This window comes from Scatophagus argus, chromosome 16 (assembly GCF_020382885.2).
Source record: "Scatophagus argus isolate fScaArg1 chromosome 16, fScaArg1.pri, whole genome shotgun sequence".
Taxonomy (NCBI): domain Eukaryota; kingdom Metazoa; phylum Chordata; class Actinopteri; family Scatophagidae; genus Scatophagus; species Scatophagus argus.
The window spans coordinates 4,635,315-4,645,283 of record NC_058508.1 but is presented as its reverse complement, the minus strand read 5'-3'; the positions used below and the strand labels follow the sequence as shown (position 1 = coordinate 4,645,283).

The 9,969-nt window shown below is 40.2% G+C and overlaps 1 protein-coding gene across 4 annotated transcripts; it reads right to left on the bottom strand.

The window, feature by feature from the left end:
- Positions 1–768: 768 nt before the first annotated feature.
- Positions 769–9,353, bottom strand: pih1d1 (PIH1 domain containing 1). Of its 4 annotated transcripts, none has more exons than XM_046415580.1 (11): positions 8,331–8,486; positions 6,852–6,961; positions 5,997–6,054; positions 5,651–5,839; positions 4,810–4,871; positions 3,402–3,483; positions 2,757–2,853; positions 2,557–2,583; positions 2,355–2,433; positions 1,041–1,184; positions 769–885 (listed from the first exon to the last, which is right to left on the bottom strand). In XM_046415580.1, exons 2-11 carry the CDS (start codon positions 6,930–6,932, stop codon positions 850–852), a joined length of 855 nt encoding a protein of 284 aa, XP_046271536.1. In that variant the 5' UTR covers positions 6,933–6,961; positions 8,331–8,486; the 3' UTR covers positions 769–849. The 4 variants fall into 4 exon arrangements, with proteins under 4 accessions (XP_046271536.1, XP_046271537.1, XP_046271535.1 ...); XM_046415581.1 differs by having other exon boundaries at positions 8,317–8,449; XM_046415579.1 differs by lacking the exon at positions 8,331–8,486 and adding an exon at positions 7,987–8,278.
- Positions 9,354–9,969: the final 616 nt, after the last annotated feature.

Sequence of the window (9,969 nt, the reverse complement as noted above, 5' to 3'; positions counted from 1 at the left end):
AGCAACAGTAGCAAGAAAGATAAAAGAGAAGTGAGGGAGAGGGGTGCCGGACAGAGGATGACCAGAGCAGATCCAGAAATAGAAGAGTGACTTCTTCACTCGCTTTCTTTATCCATGAAAGGGAGGGGTCTCTACTTCATAGAAAGAGCCCACACAAAACTACTCGTTACAGATTTGCACTACTCTTTCATTTGCACAACACCGCAATACCACTGTAAATATTGTTGCCATCCCTGTCACTGTTTATATCTTTATTTTTATCCTGGTTGGTTTTATATTTATATAGTGTTGCTTAATATTTATAGTATTACATATTTTGTAGATTATTGGGCTTATACCGGGACCAGGGAAACTAATTTCGTTCCACCTCATGTTTCTACATGTGTGAAATGACAATAAAGCTCCTTTAATCCTTGAACGTACCCACAGCGCTACTTCACAAACTGACCTTTTTTTTTTAACCATTTCTTAAGAGATTGGTGTACTTTACTAGTACAGACGCAAATGAGGGGATACCGCACTGCATGGTGTCTGAAGGTTTCAAACTGCCATACAGGAGACCTCTTCATGCCTAGTGCTACCTGACAATGCATAAAATACCTGCTTCAATACCAAATCAAACAAACACAGCTGAGAAATTCAGGGATATTATGTCCAGTGATCTGAGAGTGGATTTGCACCACTCTGAAATCTGTTCCTGCATGAGGAAAACCATTTGACAAACCTGCTGCTGTTTTAATGGGGATATAATCAAATATGACAGAGAAATTTTGACTTTATAGAAAACACTTTTATTATTACAGCATCATTTTTGAACAAAAAAATAAATAACTAGATACTGTTGTAATTTCATGAAGACACCACAGGCATGGTGACTGTAAGAATCTGGGAAAAAGAAAACAGGAACGAAGTTAGTGCAGCAGGTGCTGCTGGTGCATTACGTCTGAACAATGTGTTTTTTGGAGCTACTGTTTGCCATGTGTTGGTGCTATAGTACACTATTGCTGTGTGTAGTATGCATTACACGCACTGTTTCGTACCTGAGTGCTGCTGTTGTACTGTGCCACACTGCTCTCCTGGTTTACGAGGAAGGGATGGAAGATGTCGAGATGGAAGAGCGAGGGCCGAGCCGTCAACACCAGTCTGTCCTCTCCAACGTCCAGAACCAGAGAGCGAGACGACGTCTGCACAGGAGGCAAGTTCATCCAGCTGACAATCTACTTTGACTGTATCTACTCTTTTCAATAATGCAGTATGACCCCACTTATGAGACATCAGCTGTTAATACTGAGCATGACTCTGCATTGGACAGTCTTCATAACAATGAAATTGTTGCAATTGACTGTCTGCTGTATGCTTCCAGCTGCTTCACAAGCCATATTAACAAAGGAGTATATTTATGCAAATTTTGAATTTTGAATAGAAAAGGTTGATGAAAACAGTAAAATTTGAAAAAAACAAAACAGAAACAAAAAAACTTACTCAATGCACTGACTGGTAGATGGAAACACATTTTCCAAGTAAGTTCTGACATATATTTAACTAATATGACTAATCAGCCGTTTCCACTCAAAGATGAGAAAAGGAAAAAGAAGATGTAGAACAATAATAATAAGAAGAAGATGTTTCAGATATCTTCCAGGATATTAAACTGATTACTACCTGACATTAAAGGATAATCACATCTTGCCCATTAAAAAATAAAAAAGAAATCCTTCAGGGCTCTCTTCAGTTGTTTGTTTTTCTTCTTCTTACACCTGCTCCTGTTTCCAGTTTGTGACCTCCACCTCTACTTAGTTTTTAACAACCACGTGTAACGTAGTCTATACCACCAACTTCTAACAAACTACATTTTTCGCAGCCTAGGTTATCTGCTTGCAAATAAGCTGACGGTAACTGGACAACATTTCATCACAGCGACATTTCAAATGTTAAAGGCTTCCAGCACAGCTAACAATTACTCCACTACATGATAGTTACAATTATAGCTTTATCCAAATGAACAGTCTGCTGTCATAAGTGCTTTGTTTCTTACATTACAATTTCAATGGGGACAAGATGATCTTTTGAGCATAACAAAAAAATAAAATAAATAAATAATTACATTTGTACCGCAGGAGAAAGTTAGAAAATGATGAGAATTACAAAATATCTGTGGGACCATGATATTTAAAATCACTGAATCATGGTTACTTGTTTGTCCTTGTCCTTCATATGCTGTTTGCAGGTTTCCCTGTAAAGTTTTGGCTCAGACTTGTATTTGAGGCAGATGATTGGAGAGAAAGAAACAGAACAGAAGTGAAGAAACGGGGGAGCAACAATTTGTTTATGCTATTGTGTAATGCATGTCTCACCACCCCGGGTAGTTTTATTTCTGCAATGAGGTACTCAGAGTCACCAGCAGGGGGCTCCACAAACAAGGTGAACTCTGGTCTGGAGACAGCGAGGAAAGCAGCGGGAAAGAGAGGGAGAACAAGGAGAAAGAGAAGACGTGGATGAGGAAAAAAAAAGAAAAACACAATGAAAATTAAAAGTAGGAAATGAAAAGATGTTTACCTTTTGGCTGCTGCTGTGGAGCTCTCCCTGTAAGAAAGGAAACAGAGGAACTGAGAAAAAGCTGAGCATTCTGGAAGGCATCAGTGCAAATTTGAACGAAATAAAATAACACTCAAATAAAAATCCTGCAACAGGCTTCAAATTTCACTCATTTCCTGTTAACCAGTGCATTCATACAGAGAGACATCAGAGTGACCCACTGAGGCTGTAACTCCTGGATCACTGGCCTGCCCTTCGTCCGAATGTTCTGCTCGCCAATACAGCCCAAGAATTTCCTGTTTTTCAGCACCTTCCAGTCTGCAGTGGGGAAAAAAAATTAATTTCAATAGCTACCTCCGGCATGAAAAGAAGGCTACACACACACACTTTTCAAAGCTGATATAATAATGACAGTTTGCTGGAGATTGACAAGCAAACTGTCTGTGCTACGACAATGTGTCTGTTGCTTCTCTTCTCACTGTGGACTGCTGTCTGGCACAGCAGACATGATATATTTTATGCTCTCCTCATTGAGTGAAGCTGGGACGGCCACACGGCAAAGTTGTTGGCATGTTGCTCTGGGCACCACAGCCTCAGAGTGGACTGTTAAGTGTATATTTCCATTGGACTCGTGCCTCTGCCAGTTTAAAACGGTGGACACAGTAACAATTAACATTTAAGGCAGTTATGTTTATACAGCTGCACTACAGCATTAGACAGGCAAAACAGAGGTTGCCTTCTTTGGGAAGAGCAGCAGTTCATTTAAGGCTAATGCATTTATAATGTCAGAAAGAAAAAAAAAATTATCTCAGCTACACAACAACATGACTTTGTATCTAGAGCATCAATGTAAAACATTCCCTTACCTCTACTTAGCTCCAGATTGTATTTGTTCTCTAAGCCCTCTAAAGACACCAGAATGACAAACTGTTGAAATAAGGGATCCTTCTGCAAGACACACATTTCATATTGTAAAGCAACATAGCGATGGTCAATGCTGCACATTTCCCTCAGACACTTTAAAATAGACAAATTATGATATTTTAGTAACTTATGGGGGGAATACACTATATAGAAAACAGTATCCTGACAAACCTGTGCGGATGCTGTTATACCTGTTGTCCGTGTATTTGGAATGCAATGTCATTAAAGTCCCTGCTGGTGTAATGGTCAGGTGTCCCAATACTTTTGTCTATATAGTCTACACCAGAATATTTCTTTAAATGGAAGCACAAATTAACTTTTAAAACCACACTGCAATTTTCCGTCAGCAGTCAGTAGCCAGTCAACCGCAGGGCCGAGCTTTTGAAACACTGGGTCCGCAATTACAGAGAGCCATACAACAACAGGCTGTGTTCATTCATTTTCATTTTCACCGGCTGAAAAGCTAAGTGTTGCTGACAAATTTTTAGCAGCTGTAACTAGCTAGCCATTTAACAAAATAATCATTATCTCTCAAGGTAAAGTGCCAAGAATGTGGCATCCTTGGTAGGCGACGATCCATCTAACTGAGTGACTGAGAGAGAACTTCATCACATGATGCAATGACAAAAACCAGCAGGCCTGTGACAGACTACAATGCTTCAGATAAGGATGTCGCTGCAGAGAAGCTACAAATTGATAGTGAACATTATGATGTCACAGTGAAGTTGACCTTTGACTTTTTTGACCCTTTGGATATAAAATGTTATCAGTTCATCAATAAATGTTTGTATAACACACTATACAGTGTAAGTCTTGACTTACTGTTCAAAATGTGTGTTGTGAGGTGACCTTTAACCACCCAAATCTAATAGGGTAATCCTTTGGCCCTGAGATATGGTGTTCACATGAAAGAAAAATAAAATATAACGTCTCCGGCCATGGCTAATATTGGCGTGCGGGCATGAACATGGTAAATATTAGAAGCTTGACTTTTCTTACTTTGATCAAATGCTGCCCTGTTTGGCTGCTTAACTTCCTGTTATGCAAATATTTGGACAAACATGACAGATGTTAAATTTTTAGATTTTCAAATAGCACGCTTCCCTTTAATTGCTACAGGAGGAATAAGCTTTCAGGATGAGGACTAACCAGTATGTTTACTAAATATAACACTATCGTTGGATAAGCACTTTGGCTGGGAATGCTGAAGGAAAAAATCCTACAGGACAGAGCTGCCAACATTCGCCCACACTCTTGGCATCCAGGACTGTCCCCCGAAACTCAAAGGGGAAATATACAGAACATGTGCTATCATGAACAAGAAGTCTTTAAAAACACCCACACACACACCTGGCACCTTTGGAAGAATTCCTGGTTAATGACCACATCATACGCTGTGCATGCTTGAGAGCCTAGAACAGAGAATGACATATGAATTCAGTGTATCAAAAGTGTTAAGTAATTTGCATTGTTAGAAGAGTTTTAAAATAGAAAACACGTGTACAAAACAACCGGAAGCTCTTGCTACACAAAGGGCAAATAAGGAGAAATTTAAAAAAGTATGTATAGCCCTTCTGTTAGCACCATACTGAGGACAAAAACGTGGGAAAATAAACAAATACACAAAAACAGCAGAATTCTAGCTTTCTAAAATACACTGTGTGAATTCACACAATTAACATAACTTTGCACTGAGATCACACACACACACACACACACACAGATAAATGCCTCATTTCTGACCTTAATACACAGTGTGATCAAACAGATAAGTTCCACATTTCTGGTCCATATAAACCTCAAAGAAAACTCAGTTACAGGAAAACCACATGGAGCATTTCGTACATCTGATCTACATGTTTTGTCAAGTTTACAAGTCAAGAAGAATGTATGTAACTCTATAACAGAGAGGTAGAGGTGCCAGTACCAGGAGGTCAGTGCCAATCATTAAATATTTGAACATACACACCTAAAGAACAAAGAAGCTATTAACACAGCGCTACAGTGCAAGGTCATTTTTTTTTATTTAATGTGTCGCTAAATCACGTGTCTGTACACTTTGTAAAGAAATTTAGTTCCCACTGGTGCACAGCCGTGGAAACTGCTGAATGATGTGCAACCGTCTACAATGTGTATATATATGCCTGCCTACGAAACAGCACCCTTTTTTGTCTTCAGTCATGTCACGTACTGTTATCCATTTCTGTGTGTGGCTCGCCGAGGCTCATGGGAACTCTGTAGCCACTGGGATCTTCTGACTGGAGCAGCTCCACAAGCTCATCTCTGGAGAGCTCTGGCGGCGGTGGGACTGAGTTGGACTGACAGATGTTTATGAAAACCTTCTGCTTGCCCAACTCTGAGAGAGTCTTCACACACATACCTGACAAGGGTAGACACAAAAAAAGAAAGCAAAAGAAGGGGGGAAAAAAGGAATAAGAGAACATAAAAACACAAAAAATATCAGCATATCAGCGAATAAACTGTGGCACAGTCTTTCAAATTTGAGGATTTCATGCATGTTTTGTGGGGCTTCTTACCAGGTTGTGGTCGGATTAGTCTGGAGTCTGGATTTTCAGCCTGCAGTTTTCCCATTGTCTGTACAGATAACCAGAAATCTGTTTATGTTCAGTGAGGGTTTGCTGACCCATTTCACTTCACAATCTACTATACCCAAACACCACTGCAGAGTTAAATGTTTGAGAGTCACACGGTTTATATGAGGCAAAAAAAATGTCAAACCGTATCTGCAGCAGACATCCAGCAGAAGATGAGTGTATTTCAAACTGGCCTGACACCAAGCATCTCATTCATAGATGCCGAAATCAATAAGCAAGTCATGACTGAATGCTTGTAAAATGCAAAATTTTCAACTTGGACTCTTTTTGTGTGCACAGGAATTCTTCACCCCGCTGTCTCCTCTGCCAAATGGATTTTAATACATGCTATTGATCTAATAAAAGCATTTCTCAACATGCTGATAAAAGCAAGACTAAATAAACTTTGAAAGAACATAAAAACCATTCAGAAAAAAATGCAAATTCACTGGCGTTAAAGTGATTATTTGCTCAATTCAAGCCACAGTAATTTTGCTGTTAAAGCATTATTGGGTCGCTTTGAAAGGATGCCTTATTTCCTTCATTTTGAAAGGAAGAGGGCCAAGTATGGGAGGCTGGAAGCTGATAAACAGGGGATGGAGAACTTGGATGGAGAACTGGAGGCGCAACCACACTGAGGACTTGCAGACCAACAGAGTTATTCTGTATTTTTCGCTTTTGACGCTGTATGTTATACCATTTACCATTCTGTAAATGTAACTTGTGATCACGATGATTGCTGAGAAACAAAAGTTACATAGTCTTGATTTGACCCAGGTAACAGTGAGGCAACATCACCTGTAAAAGCAGCTGCTGATAGAGCTCCTCTTGCTGTTGTAACTCCAGCTCAGAGTTGAGGAGTGAGGAGTCTGTCGCCATGGCTATGGGCTGGGTCAGTGAATCCAATACTATCAAATACAAAATGTAACGATTAAAAAACCCGTTTTCAATAATGACAAGGAATCACATAACTCTCTGGAATGTAAAAGGGCTGCCTGCATTGCCATCATTACCCTCATCAGCAGTGCATAAACACGGCGTACATGATGTCGATGAGGGAAAAGGCGGCTGGCTGTTGTTCACAGCTTTCGAGGTATGGAAGGGTTATCACTTCATCATCCAAAAACCCGTACAGCTTGTGTTATATAATGTAATTGCAGTAGTGTGCTGAAGCTACCCTGGCGTTCTCAAGTTTTGACAGGTTAAAGCCTTGACAATCAGGTTTGTTTTTTCTGTCTGTAACGGTGGCACATTCTCCACAGTTAACGAGCATATAAAACAAACGACTTTTATCACCTGCAGTTGTTTACAACATGAAGGTTCACGTTTAGCAGCAAAGACTGTGAATGCCACAAACAAAGCTTCCGCAAGCCTGAACATGAGCTTTTTTTTTTCTGTATGCATTTCACTATAGGTCATGACAAATGAACAACTCCACACTGTTACTAGCTAACAAAAAGAGCTAACATAAAGTTACGACTCGGGAAACTGAGCACTTGGCTGTTTAGTTGGTTTGCTTTGTTTAGTTTAGTTGGTTGAGTTCGTCTTCAACATGCACCTGCTACCATATGCCAATGACTAACATAAGTGACAGTTTATGCTTCCATTATAATAACATAAACAGATGGGAAAGACCTTAGGCTTTGATATAATCAGGCACCTGAGCTAAAACAATAGCCCTCAATCGGCTACAAAGCTTAAGGCTGAGTATTTGGACTAACATTATGGAACAGGGCACGAATGGGAGCGCTGCACATTTTGTACAAAAAAAATGTAGTTCCCACTGGTGCACAGCTGTGTAAACTGCTGAACAATAAACATGTCTAAAATGTGTGCATATGTTGAATTTCCCTCGGGATCAATAAAGAATCTATCTATCTGTATTCCTGTTTACGAAACAACATCATTTTTTGGCTTCAGGCATGTCACGTACTGTTATCGATTGCTGTGCGTGGCCCGCCGAGACTCAGACTCATGTGAACTTTATAGGTACTGGGATCTTCTGACTGGAGCAGTGCCACAAGCTGCCCCAGGCGGTTCAGCTAAAGGTTACAGTAGATAAAGTGCGTCGTCTTGGTTACATGTCTCGTGAGGTGTTTGTCCCGTCTAGAGACGTTAGCTTAGCTTTAGCTTCCCTGCAGAGCACACTGGTCGAATGACTACGCTCTCTCGTTCTCTTTCAAATGAAATTAATCTCTGGTGTGTGTACTGCGTGTTTACAATGCCCGTCCTCCCAGCACACGTTAAATAAAAATGTGTTTACCTTTACACACGTACCTTTTGCCGCTTACTGCCGTGAGATGTCACGGTGGTATTCGACGCAACAACACTTCCGGCACAGAATTTTCAAAGTAAAACAAATTACCAGTCAGTTAACAACTTCGGAATTAAATACTCGACAGATCACCGTGTTCAGTGGTTTAAAAACCTAAGTGAAATCATATATTCTGTTATATTGTTTTCACGTCTCCTTTCAGTCTCTTTCTCTTGCATATATGTTTTCTAATTAAGCTATGGCTCAGCAGCCTGTTGCGGATCATGTTGTGTCAATGGTGTGGTTTGTGTAGCTGCAGTGTTCGTATGTGTGTGTGTGTGTGTGTGTGTGTGTGTGTGTGTGTGTGTGTGTGTGTGTGTGTGTGTGTGTGTGTGTGTGTGTGTATCAGACAGAAAAATACTCAGGGTCATATACCGTCATTAGCCACCCATTTTGCCAGACTGGTTGCCAGAAGTTGTGACCAGTGTCAGGGCATACTGGCAGTGGGAGACTGGAAACAACAGCCCTGATTAACATACACCATGGTTGGTAATGATTTGTTCAAACATCTCTGGTACACAAACTGGGAGCAGACCAGCGTTCAAACTGCAGCACTCGCACTAAGTCTCATTTATGCATTTATGTTCATCATTTATTTATTTGGCTTGACTGTCGAACTGTCCAGGGCTTTCCCCACTTTCCCTTAAAAGGATAAGCTGTTACAGAGCAAAAGAAAAGAAGGGGGGAAAAAAGGAATAAGAGAACATAAAAAAACAAAAAACACCAGCGTAATAGCGAATAAACTGTGGCACAGTCTTTCAAATTTGAGGATTTCATGTATGTTTTGTGGGGCTTCTTACCAGGTTGTGGTCGGATTAGTCTGGAGTCTGGATTTTCAGCCTGCAGTTTTCCCATTGTCTGTACAGATAACCAGAAATCTGTTTATGTTCAGTGAGGGTTTGCTGACCCATTTCACTTCACAATCTACTATACCCAAACACCACTGCAGAGTTAAATGTTTGAGAGTCACACGGTTTATATGAGGCAAAAAAAATGTCAAACCGTATCTGCAGCAGACATCCAGCAGAAGATGAGTGTATTTCAAACTGGCCTGACACCAAGCATCTCATTCATTGATGCTGTAATCAATAAGCAAGTCATGACTGAATGCTTGTAAAATGCAAAATTTTCAACTTGATGGACTCTTTCTGTGTGCACAGGAATTCTTCACCCCGCTGTCTCCTCTGCCAAATGGATTTTAATACATGCTACTGATCTAATAAAAGCATTTCTCAACATGCTGATAAAAGCAAGACTAAATAAACTTTGAAAGAACATATAAACCATTCAGAAAAAAATGCAAATTCACTGGCGTTAAAGTGATTATTTGCTCAATTCAAGCCACAGTAATTTTGCTGTTAAAGCCTTATTGGGTCGCTTTGAAAGGATGCCTTATTTCCTTCATTTTGAAAGCAAGAGGGCCAAGTATGGGAGGCTGGAAGCTGATAAACAGGGGATGGAGAACTTGGCGCAACCCCACTGACTTGTAGACCAACAGAGTTATTCTGTATTTTTCACTGGAAACAACAGCCTTGTCTAACAGCCCTGAGTAACATACACCTTTGATTTGTTCAAACACCTCTGATACACAAACTGGGAGCA

Bases quoted from the DNA above. Each gene is read 5' to 3' on its own strand.
- pih1d1 (XM_046415579.1), bottom strand. From the start codon at position 8,029: ATGAGTCTGAGTCTCGGCGGGCCACGCACAGCAATCGATAACA. The intron at 5,840-5,996 runs GTAAGAAGCCCC...TACCCTTGTCAG, and splicing joins ACTAATCCGACCACAACCTG to GTATGTGTGTGAAGACTCTC. The intron at 2,434-2,556 runs GTAAACATCTTT...CGCTGTCTCCAG, and splicing joins TCCACAGCAGCAGCCAAAAG to ACCAGAGTTCACCTTGTTTG.